Below are 14,205 nucleotides of genomic sequence, written 5' to 3'. Positions count from 1 at the left end.
TCTGTTCTCCTACATAGTCAGCCAGTGAGGCCAGTTTGCAGCATGGGGAAGAGCTGTTTGGTGCCTTGTTGGAGGATTCACCATATAGCTGGCAGGAGCTTCAGATCCTGGAGTCCCTATGATATGGTTACCATGCATCCGGATTTTCCCAGACATGTCCAGCTTTTTGGTTTTTAAATAGCCGTCAGGGAGGAATTTGTAAAAATCTAAAGGTCCGTGATTTCCCTCCCAATGCCCGGGCCACCCGGGGAGGGGCAAGTGGGGCAATTTGCCCCAGGCCCTGGGCCCCGCAGGGGCCCTCACGAGAGTTTTTGGGGGTCTCTGGAGAAGGGTCCATCACTCGCGCCGGGGCCCCAGAAAACTCTCACGGGGCCCGGGCCCCCGGAGCTTCTTCTGCTCTGGCTCTTCAGCGGCAATTCAGCGGTGGGGGGGTCCTTCCGCTCCGGGTCCCGCCGCCAAAGACCCCGGGACCCCTGAATCCTCTGGGCGGCCCCACCCAATGCAGAGTGTGACTCAGCTGAAACGGCGGCCAGGCCCGATTGAGCCACTCACATCCGGGCCTCCAGTAGCCAGAGCCCCTCCCCTGGTCTCCCCCTCCCCTGGCCTCCCTCTCCCCCCTGCAGCCAAAGTCCATTTAATCCTCCTTTGCAGGTGGGGTAGCACGGCCTAGCGAGCAGAGTCTATAAAATCCCCCCTTGCAGGCAGGGGAGCATGGCCTAGTGGCCAGACTCCATATAATCCCCCTGTACACATGGGGTAGCACGGCCTAACGGCCAGAGTCCACATAATCCTTCACGGTTCAGGGTGGAGGGGTAGGGGGACATGGGCCCACCCTCTCCACTGAGCCCCAAGCCAGGGCCCTGGTAGCGGCAAGCTCTACTTGCCGCTCGCTCAGCGGGGATCCGCCTGCAACACGCCGAGTGGTAATACAGCTTTAACACCGTTTAGCTCTACCTTCCCCTGGGAATGGCAGTGCTTCTGCGGCGAGGGGTCCTCCGGTCTGTTCCTCCCCTGGGTCATCCTCCGTCGGGGTCTCCGGTGGTTCCTTGACAGGGCTGACGCCCGGATCCAGGCTCGCAGCCCCTCTCTCTGCAGGAGCTAACAGCATGTGTCCTTCCCCTCCGGCGGTCAGCCCAGACTGAGCTGATCTGCAGGCTTTTATATCTGAGCTCCAGTTGGAGCATGCCCAGCAGAGCTTCCGGGGCGGGGCTTCCTCTGCCAGGGAGGAAGGGTTAACCCCTGCTATGCCAGTGTGGGGCCGCTCTGCCCCATCACACACTCTCCCCCTTAAGACAGTCAGCTGGGCCGCCTGACCCTTGGTCGTCTCCTCCCCTTCCCCCTACCCCTCCGACCCCCCCCCATCTCGGGAAAAGAAATCTGCATCCGCATGAGCCTTTCCCGGCCGGTGTAACACTCGGAAGGAATAGGGTTGGAGGGACATGTACCACCGCATGATCCATGTGTGTGAGTCCTTCATGCTGTTAATCCACCTGAGGGGTGCGTGGTCTGTTACCAAGGAGAAGGGGTTCCCTATTAGATAGAACAGCTTGTGGCTCAGATACCAAAGGCCGTATTTTCCCTCGGCCCACCTTATAGCCCGGGTAGATCAGTTCTTTCTGGCCCAGGTGACATTTGGCTCGGTTTGCGGTGAGTCCTGCTCTGCCCAGCGCCCGCAGCTGGAGGTGTTCCTTCCAGTTGGCACTGTAGACGATGATGTCCGTCAGTGTCTCCCGCAGCAAGCCGACCCGTGCGAAGATCTGCAAGAGTTCATTGGCGATAACTGGAGCCCTGGCGGACCGTAGTGGTACCACCTCTGGATACCGTGTGGCATAGTCAACCACAACCTGATATACTTATGGCCGGAGCGACTCTTCTCCAAAGGCCCCACTAAGTCCAAGCCCATCCGTTCAAAGGGTGTCCCTCCTGCTCACCCCACAAGGGGGCCGTGCCCCCCCGGGGGTCATGCCCCATCCAGCCCCCATGTTCCTTGACGCCCTCCCCCAGGACCCCTGACCCATCCACCCCCCTTCCCTGTCCCCTGACTGCCCCCTGCCACCCCATCCAACCCCTCCTCTCATTCCTGATGGCGCCCCGGGACCCCTGCCCCATCCAACCACCCCTTCTCTCTGTCCCTGACTGCCCCCCACCGCCTCATCCAACCCCTGCTCCTTGCTGACAGCCCCTCTGGGACCCTTGCCCCCATTCAATCCCCCTGTTCCCTGCCCCCTGACCACCCCAACCCCTATCCACCCCCCAACAACCCACCGAACTCCCCTGCCCTCTTCCAACCCCCCCTCCCTGCTGCCTGCCCCTTACTGCACTGCCTGGGGCCGGGGCCAGGTCTGCTTGGCCGGGACCGGGACTGGCGCTGCTGGGCCCGACTCCACAGGCTGGGCCATGCCGGGCCGGAGCTGGTCGGCCAGGACCGGGACCGGTGCCGGCGCTGCAGGGCCCAACTCCCTGGGCCGGGCCGGAGCTGCTCGTCCGGGACCAGCACCGGCACCGCGAGGTCCGAGCCGGGCCGGAGCCACTGGGGCCAGAGCCGGGGGTGCTTGGCCGGGACTGGGCTGGGGCGCTCGGCTGGGGCCAGGCCAGGGCCAGGGCCAGGGCCAGGGGGAGCCGCTCAGCTGGAGCCAGACAGGGCCGCGCTGTGCCTCCCTGGAGCCGTTCTCGCACCCCCCAGCTCCAGCTTACCTGCCTGCTGCTTGTTTCAGGCTTCCAGCGAACATCTGATTCGCGGGAAGCAGGGGAGGGGGAGGAGAAGGAGGGCGGAGCGTTCAGGGAGGAGGGGGACGTGAGCTGGGGCGGGGGCGGGGTGGACAGCTGCCCGAGCTTTTGTTAAATGGAAAAGCTTTTTTAGAACCGGTTGTCCTGGAACAGCTGGTTCTAAAAGGGTTTCTAAATTTAACAACCGGTTCCTGCGAACCGGCTCCAGCTCACCACTGCCATCTGCCCAAAGCAGTCAATGGCTCTTCCCTCCACGAGGGAGCGGGGTCTCCCTCTCAGCCTCTCTGAGAACTAGCACTGCTTGGTTTCCTAGGACACGGGGACCTGTCCCCACTGCTCCCTGCGGTGGCCCAGCTGGGAGGCTGTCACCCCCCCCAGGGCCTAGCAGACAGGTGGGGAGGAGGCTCCTGTTCATGTCACCCTCTGAGAGCCCACAGAAGGGCCAAAGGAAGAATCAAGGGCAAGAGGTGAAGCAGGCCCTGAGCCTCTGGCCCATCCTCACCTCCTCAAATGTGGAGCTTCCTGAGCTTCAGTTGGGCAGACAGGAAATGTAGCTCTGGCACAAAGGTGCTTCTGCGCCAGCTGGGGCAGGGAGAGCTCTGCCCGGGAGCCCGGGGAATGGGAGGGGGTGAGAGCAAGGAAAGAGGGGAGGGGTAGGGGAGTGCGGGGAAGAGCTCATGCCCCAGATGAAGGACGTTTGGGGTCAGAGGGAAGGACCCTGCTCCACAGAGAGGGGAGAGAGTTCTGTCAGGGACAGGGGCCTCCATTTCCCCTTCCACTAGCCCCCCATTTACAGGGAGACAGAGCAGTACCTGCAGCAGGGAGCGGGAGTTGCTGAGGGGGGACCTTTAAGGGCATCAGGGGAGGCCCAGCCCTTGCAGCACCTCAGGCACCTGGTGCAGCTGCCGGATGCTGCGGAGCTGACCCATCAGCTTGGCGGTGATGTCCTCCAGCTGCAGGGGAAGGAGAACATGTCAGAGACTGAGACACTGACCAGGAATCAGGGAGGATTAAGGGCACCTGGAACCAGCACCATTTCCACCCAGCAGCTGCTCATGTCTGAGTGGTGGATTCACCCTCCTGATCCTCAGGATGGAGGCTTCTTGTCCTCTCTGGTGACCTCCAGTGCCAGCCCCCCTCCTTGTAGGGTTAGCTCCTGCCGCCTCCCCTCAGTGCCCCTGACAGCTGTTCCACCTCCAACCCACCTGGGGACACCGCTCAAGTTGGTAGAACCCTCTCCTCCACCCCTGCCTCCATCCCCACCCAGGTAGGGCAGGAGGGATTCTGACAGCAGTGAAGTGGCCTGCGGGGAGGTTGAAACCTTTCCCCAAGTCACCCCATTGACAAATGCTGAAGCCAGAGGATGGCAGCCCTGGTGAACGGGGCAGGTCAGCAGCCCCTGCTGGCTGAATCCTCCCATTCTCTCTAGAGCGGGTCCAGCCCTGCCAGCAGCAGGACAAGCTTCCCCCACCCATGTGCCTCAGAACTGCCTGGCCGGTCGCCATCACCCATCAGTCCTTGGCCTCCCAGGCTGCCAGCGATGGGAGCAACTCTGGGTGGTGGCTGGGGTGACATGGACACTAGGCCATGGGGAAATGGGTGCAGCTCTGTGGGGCAGGAAAGGTTCACACAGGGCACTTAGGGGACTCTCCTGCCCTTCCCAGGAGTGAGAGCAGAGCAGAGCATCACATCCTAAGAACACAAGTCCATGAAGTCCACAAGTCCCCACTAGACTCCTTGCTCCCAGGCCAGCAAATGGTGATAGGATGGGAATGAGGCCTGGGCCCCGCTCCAATCTCCTGAGTCGAATGCAGCTGCTTACCGTGTACCCCAGCAGTTGCTCGGCTTCCCCCAGGATGGCGTACGTGAGGAGAAGCCCAGCCTGGCTAATGCCCAGCAGGGGGGCGTAGATCGCTGGCACGGCTGTCTTGAGGAAGCATTTCCTCTGCCCCGCAGAGAAGAATTTTCCAAAGACCTAAAACCAACAGGACAGGAGGCTGTAGCAGATTGCCCAGAGCCAGCCTCCAAGCCCTGGAGATAGAATGGCCTCAGCGTCTGGTGCCCCAAAGGAAGAGTAAGAGAGCTGCTGTAGCCAAGGCCGTTCATTCCCCAGGAGGCTTTCAGGGTCCCATGGCTCAGGGAAGCCCCTTTATGAAAAGCTGGCCGATGCTTAGGGACCAAAGCCTCCAGTGGCTCTTTCTGGAGGGCAATTGATCGCAGGGGCCATGATGGGCTGGAAATAGATCTCTAATGTGGGTGAGCAGGGCCCACTCTGCTGTGCAGCGCACCGAGATGATAGGGGACCCTGTATTGCTTCCAGCAGAGAGATCTCCTGCACCTCAGTGGCTAGAGGAGTGTGCGGGGGGGAGGGGGGGAAGGGGGTTGGAGCTGACAGGCCAAAAGTCTATTCCCCCCAAATTAGTGATTTCTCTAGTAGCTGGGTATGGCCTCGGCAGCTCCTTGGTTTCTGCCAAAGGGAATCCAATCTGCAACCTGACCAGGATAAGGAGACTCATGTCCCAGTCCCCATCACAGACACTCCTAGGAAACTTTTCTTCTGCTGCAGCAATTCAGCTTGTGGGAGGCAGGACAAGCTCACAGAGTCTCTCTCATGTGGCGTCTATAGGGCAGCATTCTGTAGATGCACTTGGAGATCCAGGAGCCATTCCAAGGCCTCCTCTGTGATGTTGTTGAAATCACCCATTTCACCTTTGACTCCAATCTGGGGGCACTGGGTTATGGTGTGTTCCAAGGTTTGGATGTTCTCACCACAGCTGTGAGACAGGGGGCCGGGGGGTCTTTGATTTTCTACTTGTGCAGCAAGTAGTCGCAACTTGGGTCAGTGACAATGTGCTTCTTTGGCACAGTGGCTGAGGTCCAGATACTCTGCCATTCCCTGGCCGGGTCTGGAGACATGAGGAGGGCGCATGTGGTGAATATTGGCTCTGGAGCTCACTGTGTCCCCTCCCCAGTTCCCGGGTTGGGGCATTCTGCTTCCTGACTGGCAATGGACTTGGGCAAACCCCACCTCCTTTCTCTGCGTCTACAGGGTGCAGGGAAGTAAACAAGGGTCTGCTCAAGCACTAGTGACTGACGGACCCAGTGCTCTTCTCTCAGACACTTGGGGATCAGCCAGGGGGACAAGGAGCAGAGAGACACCCAGAGCCATAATCCTCTATTAACTCACCCACCCGGGGATTCGCCTTATGCCACGTAGCAACGGCTCCATGGAAGACACTCAAATCACGGCAACTAGCGAGGTTCCAATGTGGGACCTTTAGCACCAGCCTGTCCCACTGGGTGCTGGGTGAGGAACTCTGAGCTGGAAATAAGGAGTGGGCTCTTGTCCTGTCTCCAGGAGGCATCCACTGCAGGGACCCCAGCCAGCCCCACTCCCTGAGCTGTGTCCTACCCTGCCACAGGGTCCTTACCTCCCCCACCCTGGCTGTGTTTTTATAGCCCAGGAGCCTGCTGTCTGAGTACCAGTCGTGGCACCACAGATCCTCCACCTCGTGTATGCTCAGCCCTGGAAGAGAGAGAGAGAGAGAGACACTTTGATCATTCTGGTTGCAGTTTCTGTGCCCTTCCAATCCCATTGGTGGCTGCCTAGTGGAGTGGAGAAGAACAGAGGCAGAGAGAGACTTGTTCTCCAGCTGGGGTCAGGCTGAGAGAAATTGTCTGGGGTCCCATTATCCACCTGTGGTCCCTCTCAGTCCCCTGTTGGGTTCCGTGTCCCAGTGGGTTCCTTACCCCTCTGTTCGAGCAGCAGCTGGTACAGCCGGTAAGTCCCCTCCATGGCCTGCTGGCTGATGTCCTCGTCTGGGTAACTCACAAACAGAGCCAGCTGGGCCACGTGCTGACCCAGCCTAGGGAACTCTGCTGAGATCTAATGGAAGGGAGAGGAGAGGAGACTCCATCAGCATTTTCCTGTCAGCTCCCTGTCCCCCCTGGGCCAGAAGGCTCCTTCTGCAGGAGATGCTGGGGGAGAGGAGCCTGAGACAGACCCTTCAGTTGCTCTGCTGCCAAGGGAGCCAGGAGCTGCTTTGGGATGCCAAGCAGGGGCTGGAACATGGTCCCTGTCAAGGTTCCTTCCCACTCTGAACTCTAGGGTACAGATGTGGGGACCTGCATGAGAACCTCTAAGCTTAATTACCAGCTTAGATCTGGTTTTTCTGCCACCACCCAAAGCATTTAAGAGTTATTTGGGAAACTCTGTCGACCTTCCCCCTAGAATATCTCCCTCACAAATACTAGAACCCTTCCCTGGGTAGCCTTGAGAGACTCCTCCACCAATTTCCTGGTGAACACTGATCCAAACCCTTGGATCTTCAAACAAGGAAAAATCAATCAGGTTCTTAAAAAGAAGGCTTTTCATTAAAGAAAGAAAGCTAAAAATCATCTCTGTAAAATCAGGATGGAAAATAACTTTACAGGGTCATCAGATTCAAGGAGCCCAGAGGAACCCCCTCTAGCCTTAGGTTCAAAGTTGCAGCAAACAGAGGTAAATCCTCTTAGCAAAAAGGAACATTTACAAGTTGAGAAAACAAAGGGAAACCTAACACCTGGCTGTTACTTACAAGTTTGAAATATGAGAGACTGGTTCAGAAAGGTTTGGAGAGCCTGGATTGATGGCTGGTCCCTCTTAGTCCCAAGAGTGAACAACCCCCAACACAAAGAGCGCACAAACAAAAGCCTCCCCCTCCCACCAAGATTTGAAAGTATCCTGTCCCCTTATTGGTCCTTTGGGTCAGGTGTCAGCCAGGTTACCTGAGCTTCTTCACCCTTTTTACAGGGAAAAGGATTTTGGTGTCTCTGGCCAGGAGGGATTGGATAGTATTGTACACAGGAGGGCTGTTCCCTTCCCTTTATAGTTATGACAATCCCCTTCAAGGCCCAGGGACGACACTTGACCAGGACAAGAAGAACTTGACTCAAGCCTATCTCGTTCCCTGCTCTGACTCTGCCTCCCCAAGAGGAGCACTGCGAACCCACAGCCCCTGCAGCAGCAGATCCTACAGCCCGGTGGAGCCAGCCCGCCTGCGCCTGGAGTCAGGAAGCTGGGCTCAGAGGTCACTTACGTCAAACTCGGGGAGGGTGACTGCAAATCTCAGCAGGGCCGTGCTGCTCTTAATGGCCCTGGCTCTCTCCTGGGGCACCCTGGACACGATCCAGCGGTTGACATGCTGTGGGGAAAGGAGGCAGGTCAGGATCAATGGGCAGGTGGTGCTTTGCAAATGAGCCCCATTCCCCCAGCCCCAGGGCCCCGAGACATTCTGCGCAGGGAGAATAGCTGAGTCATTGATCACAGAGCTTTAGAAGGGGATTCATTCCCCCAGGACGCAGCTTGTATCCTGCAGGTCACAACTTGTCAGGGTCTCTCTAGATTGGTCCCATCCTCCCAGAGCTCCTGATTCCTGAAGAGTTCACCAGAAAGGAGACTGAATCCTCGCCCTTTCCTGCCACTAAAATCCTTGGTGAGATGTAAGGAGTCACTGAGAGCAAAATCCCCCCAGGAATTTCAGAGCATATCAGAGAGAAGGGCTGATTCCCTGGGGTCCTCCTGTTTCTCTAGGAAGGAGCGTGTGCCTCTTCTCTGAGAACCATCTCCAGAAACTCGTGGGGTGTGTGTGTTGGGGGGGGGGCGGGGGAAGGGGGAGTTTCAGACTCTCACTCCCCAAGACAACCAGGGGCCCTGTGGTTAGTGCTCAACAGAACCAGGCAGAGCTCTGGCTTGACGTCCCAGCTCCTTCCTCTGTCCCTCAAGAAAGCGGGACCTGACACTGCATTGCACTGACCTCCCCAGCCAAGGACGCTCCACTGGGGACCCAGCTAGGAGGACAGAATCGAAACTGGATCTGCCAGTCTCTCCTTACCAGCCTCCAAAGAGTTAAGGTAAAATTGGTTCCCACCCCTCCTTATGGGACTCACCTCCAAGATGAAGTGGAGCCTGTCTGCGTCTGGGGACTCTGCCAGCAGGTTCCCCAGCACGGCATCCAGGAGCTCTGGCATGACTTTGTGCGGAGCCTGCAAAGCATGGGTCAGAGTTAGGGAAACTGGGCCGACCCCTGCCACAGGATGGGAAGAGGGGTCTCTGGGAAGCACTGGGGAGACTCCCAAACACATATCCTGGCCTCGCGCATTCACGTCCCACTGCAGGCAATTAGCAAGGATTGATGACACCTGGATCTTTGATCCATGAGCTTAGCAGGTCTCTGCAGAGGGCCTTGTAGGCGGAAGAGTAGGAAACAGCCAAGTTGCTATGGATGGAAGCTGGGCTGCTGGGCAAAACACGGCATATGGAAGAGAAAGAAGAAAGAAAGAAAGAAAAGAAAGAAAGAAAGAAAGAAAGAAAGAAAGAAGGGGGTAATCCTCTGGAGGGAAGGATCCAACCCTACAGCTTGTTCCATCTCTGCCTACCCCACCCCTAAATCTGGAGCTCCAGCGAATCAAGGGAGCAGGGACAAGGACCACTCTGGAAGAGGCGGAGGATGTACCTGGATGTCGGTGGCGTCCGTCTCCGTGCCCAGGGTGAAGACCGAGCCAAGGGCAGCTCGCAAGAGGCGGGACTCTAGCTCAGGCTCAAGAGCTGGTTTCATGGTGCTGGCAAGAGAGAGGAGCTGGTATTAGACTGCGCAGTGCGGGGGTGGGACTGTCGCCAACACGGACACGAAACCACAGGGCTACAGGCACAGGCTGGCGAGAATGGAAACTGAGGCACTGAGCTAGGAATGACAAGGCCGAGGCGTCACAGACAGACAGTGGCAGGGCAGGAATAGCGCCTGGTCCCTGGAGCCTGCTGCCCCTCCTATATCTGAGCCGGGGAGTGAGCCCCTCCCCAAGGCCCCTGCAATGTTAGTGGGGTGAAAAGAAGAGCCCAGCCAGGAGAGAGTGACCCTTCCCGCCCCACCAGCTCTGCCAGAGGAGCCACTCCTGGGAGGTGAGCGACCTGGGAGTGGGAGGGACAGTGACTCCCAGCCTTGGGCCTGAGCAGCACTGGGGTGAGGGGAGCCAGCGGAGGGCGGGGAGGTGGGAGAGGGGGCTGTCTCGGTACCTGAGGTTGCCCACAGCAGCCAGGCAGCTGGCGAGGATGGCGCTGGGTGGAGAGTCTTTAGGAAGCTCCTCAATGAGCTCCTGTGAGACGCGAAGGAGACAAAGGAGCATGAGGGATTCGGGCCCTGCTGACACCTCCCAGTGAGGAGATGACACAGCCAGTGCCCCACATGGCCAGCAGGATCCCCCACTACCTCCCGCTCCTCCCATTTCTTCCTGCCCATCAAACTGGTCCCCTTCCAGGATTCCTGCCCAGCTCGGTCCCAATCCCCTTCTTCCCTCCTCCCTGTCAAACCTGCCCCCATTCAGCACCATCCCCACGACCGAGCTGGGACCATGTGATTCCTTGTCCCCAGTCACAGCTGCTCTCCAGCCCCACAATTCCCCCACTGCCCAATCTCACAATTCTCCCTTCTCTTCTCCCAGGCTTCAGCCCCAGCAATCCCTGCCCTCTGCTGCCCCCGCCCACACCCCCCAGCCCCCACCCATTAGCCCGGCCATACCCCGGCCAATCCCACGTCTCTCTCCCCCCTCCAGCTGCCGGATGACGGGTCTCACTCACCACAATCCTCTCCACCACAGCCGCCTTGCAGCAGTGCGGCTCCAGCGTGTCCTGCCCTCTGTCCTGTGCAGCAAGACACGCGGGGTAGATGGCCCGCAGGAACCTGAGCTGCTGCCCCTCATCCTGTACCCCCCGGGAGTGGGGGATAGCGAGAGAGAACCTGTTAGCTAGGGACCTTCCTCCCCACCCACACCAGCTCCAGGGCTCAGGCCTCAGTGGGGGATTGTGGGGAGCCGCCTAGTGTCCAAATCCCCCACGACTCCTACACAAGCAGGACTGGGAACTGGGACAGTGCCTGTGGGGGGAGGAGACCTCGGCAGCTGTGGGACAAACACCCCCATCTTGGGGGTCCCACATCAGGGATGTACAAGGCCCCATTAGGGGTGGTGGATCATCAGGGACAAGACCCTCAGCAGGGGATGGGGATGCTGGGAAGGGACAGGACAATCTTGGTTCCAGCCCAGGTGGGGAACATTTGTACCTTGTCTCTGCCCTGGAGCTGCTCTCCGATGACATTGAGAGCAGCTTCCTCTGTGGTCATCTCCAGCCATTCCTCCGCCGCTGAATCCGTGGGGGTCCCTGCACCCGGGAGAGAAGGGAACAGGGGGATGTCTGCTGCCCCTTGGGGGGAGGACAGGGGCGTGGTGGGGAGCGCAGGATTAAGGACCCCCCTTCCCACCTCAGGCACCCAGGGCAGATCGGGCCCCACACCTCCCTCTCAGGGCTGCCTTCAGCCCCCAACAGCTTCAGAAGCCCATAGCAGAGCCCCCCCCCCCACTGTCCAGGACTCCGCGGGAGGTGCCGACTCCCCCAGCCCCGGAGCATCAAGGGACAAAGTGGCAGCAGCTCTTGATGCCCCCACCCCCAGCTCCCCTTGCTGCAGGGGCAGCTGTGTGACTGCTGCTGGTGTCAGTGGGGTTCACGTGGCTCAGGCCAGACACCTGGGCTGGGGACCCCCCCCCCCGCCATATCCCTGGGAGAGTGGCTGGGCCCAGGGTGTTCACATCCCCGTCCTCACCCCTCCCTCAGCCCAGCCTGGCTCCTCACCTGGAACAACGCAGCAGCGTCCAGAGGCGTCGCTGCTGCTGGAGCCCCAGGCACTGCTGCTGTCCCGTGCTGAGCCGATGGTGCTGGTGCTGGGATCTTCCACCTCCTGGTCTGAGGGGGCTGAAAGATCTTCAGAGCCCGGGCAGGGCGATGCCCCCTGCTGGGAATGAGGGCTGGGCTCCTGGGGCCGCTGCTGCCCACATAACAGGCCCCAGAGCCTCCCTGCCCGGCGCCCCTCCTGGGCTGGGTCCTGTCCGCAAAACCTCATCCTGAGCCAGCTGCACCTGGGCTTGGTCGGGGCCTCTCCCAGCTCGGCGCCTGCGCCGGGAGCTGGCCTTGTTCTCCAGAAGGCTGGGAACTTCCGCCTTCTGGCCTGCATGGGAGCTGCTTCCCCGCCAGCGGGGACGGAGAGGTGGCTCTGCCCCTTGGGAAGATGGCCGCTCCTTCCCGAAGGCTCTGGGGCCACCTGCAGAGCCTTCCTCCTGAACCTGCGCAGGAGCTTGGCCATCCTGGAATGGAGCGGGGAGCAGGTGAGAGTCTGGGGTCACTCGTGGGCCTTTTCGGTCCCTCCTTAGCCCTGCTCCAACCAGAGCAGCCCCTTCTCCCCCCATAGGAGTGCAGGGAGTGCAAGCTACACACACTGGCAGGAGTTCATTGCATGATCTGCTCCCCCTCAACGTTCCCCCTCGTCATCCCTGCTGCTGCTGCAAGATCCAGGAAGTCTCATCCTTTTAGAGCAATGGGGTCAGTCCCAAAGACCATCGGTTACTCTGGACAAGCAGCTCCCTCCAGGATCCTGACATGCCAGCACTTTACACACCTTCCTGCAGCCTCCCAACCCCCATGGCCTGTAGCCATGCGACCCCGACCCTACTGATGGCAAACGGGCCTCAGCTACTGCCTCAGGGTCACACCGAGTGTCGAGCCATGGATGGACCCCTTCCCTAACCACTGCTGCACACTCCCTCCCACAGCTGGCAATTGCAACCAGGCCCTAGTGTCCGCTCCCCCTGCCTTTGAGAGGGAGTGTCACTCCGGGCTCCATTGCTGCCTATTGATCTGTGGGACTGGGCTCTCTGGGCCTCACATCCCCGAATGGGCTTTAAAGAAGACAATAGTTAAAGTTTGGCCCCAACTCTTTCTTGTTTCTCTACACTTGCCATTTTAGCAAAGTTTAGAATTCTCAGCGTTCAACACCTGGAAACATCCCTTTCTCCTTCGCTGACAGCTTGAGCATCCCTCCTCACCCAGGCTCACTGCTGCCAGGAGTTAGAGAATCCACCCTATTCCCCTTGGACCTACCCAAGGAGTCCCACAGCAAAGCGGGGACAGAGCCAGAAAGAGAAGCCAACAGTCCTGACTCCTGTTCTAACTAACAGACAACAACCCCCACAGAGGCAGGGAGAGAGCCCAGGAAATAATCACTCAATTAGGAATCTTTTCTGCACCCTCTCTAATTTTTTTAACATAATATTCAAAATGTGGACACAAGAACTGGATTCAACATTCCAGTATCAGGCTCACCAATGCTGGATCACTTCCCTTTCCATACTCACTACTCTATCCAGCCAAGTATGGCTTTAACCTTTTTTACCACAGTTTCACATTGACAGATTATGGTGAGCAGCTCATCCACTATGGCCCTCAAATCCTCTTCAGAGTCACAGCTTTCCAGCGGACTGTCCCCCATTCTGTAGGGTGCTGTCTGACTCCTCTGTTACTGGCAGTCTGGGTTTGCATGTGGCTTTATTAAAACCTAATGATTCAGTAAGTAGTTTAGAAGAACTAGCCCATTAGAGAGAGAATCATGAATTGCTCAAAGACAATGAATGGAGAAAAGCAGCAAGAGCAAACAAACACGTTTGGTTCTGGCTTATTTCCTTGGTCTTAAAAGAGAGTAACAAGGACCTGAGTCTCCTCCCTGACAATAGCCCCATGCTCGGCCCAATCAGCATTGAGACTCTGAGACTCAGAAAGCGGAGAGTTCTCACCAGCTGTTGCAAGTCACTACCGGAGGGAGTCACGCTTAGAGCACTATTCCAACCACATCTTTGGGAGGGCCTCCCACAAGGAGAGTTGGAGCGCAACCCCCCCACCCCTGCCCCCCACTCCACATGCGCACACAGGTCCTGGTGGTGAAAGGAGAGCAGGGGGAAAGGACAAAGATGCAAGAGAAGAAGAGAAAGGAGGGAGAGACAGGAAAAGGGAAAACAAAAAGGAGAAACCCCAGTGTCCCCAGTGATTCTAAGGACAAAGTCCTAGGTCGGAAATAAAATGCTGCCCCCACAATCTAGTGTTTTCCTTTCCTAAAAATCAGCCGGCACCTGATGGATCAGACTGAACAGGTTCCAAACCTTTCGGAGGCTCTTACCTTCTATACAGGGACGTCTGTTTTCTGGCAAAATCAATAATCGAAAAGGAGAAACCTCTGAAGAGGGTCCTCGTTGCGCTCACGTAGGTAAAAGTGAATTCTCTCGGTCCTCAAGGAGAGACCTCGAGATGGAGACGCGCTGAAGCAAAGCCACAGGGATCTCCGAGGTTGCCCCTGTCCTGCACCCCTGTCCTGCCTGGATGATGTCAAGAGCTCTCTGTGAGATCATCGCCTCCCACCACCTTTGTCCAATAGGCTGAGGTCCTGCCAAAGGCCCTTGTGATGTCACTGCCACACCCACCGCTCCCCTGCAGTGCTGATGTCCTGCCCCTGTCCAGCCACATTGGATGTTTGTGCTGCTTCCCCTGGATCACCCCACTCAATGACTCTTCATTGTGGGGATGACACCGACTATACAGTAGAACACGAGATGCTCTTCCCCATGCTA

At 58.4% G+C, this 14,205-nt stretch overlaps 1 protein-coding gene across 1 annotated transcript; it reads right to left on the bottom strand.

Moving 5' to 3' along the window:
• Positions 1-1,393: 1,393 nt before the first annotated feature.
• On the bottom strand, positions 1,394-13,918 carry LOC123358080 (maestro heat-like repeat-containing protein family member 7). Its single transcript, XM_045000856.1, has 13 exons — positions 13,758-13,918; positions 11,387-11,895; positions 10,821-10,918; positions 10,340-10,462; positions 9,779-9,858; positions 9,222-9,327; positions 8,656-8,751; positions 7,806-7,910; positions 6,478-6,613; positions 6,159-6,253; positions 4,550-4,702; positions 3,540-3,680; positions 1,394-1,757 (listed from the first exon to the last, which is right to left on the bottom strand). Exons 2-12 carry the CDS (start codon positions 11,892-11,894, stop codon positions 3,585-3,587), a joined length of 1,596 nt encoding a protein of 531 aa, XP_044856791.1. The 5' UTR covers position 11,895; positions 13,758-13,918; the 3' UTR covers positions 1,394-1,757; positions 3,540-3,584.
• Positions 13,919-14,205: the final 287 nt, after the last annotated feature.

This window comes from Mauremys mutica, unplaced genomic scaffold (assembly GCF_020497125.1).
Source record: "Mauremys mutica isolate MM-2020 ecotype Southern unplaced genomic scaffold, ASM2049712v1 001382F_np12_obj, whole genome shotgun sequence".
Taxonomy (NCBI): Eukaryota; Metazoa; Chordata; order Testudines; family Geoemydidae; genus Mauremys; species Mauremys mutica.
This window is presented reverse-complemented; position numbering and strand designations above follow the sequence as displayed.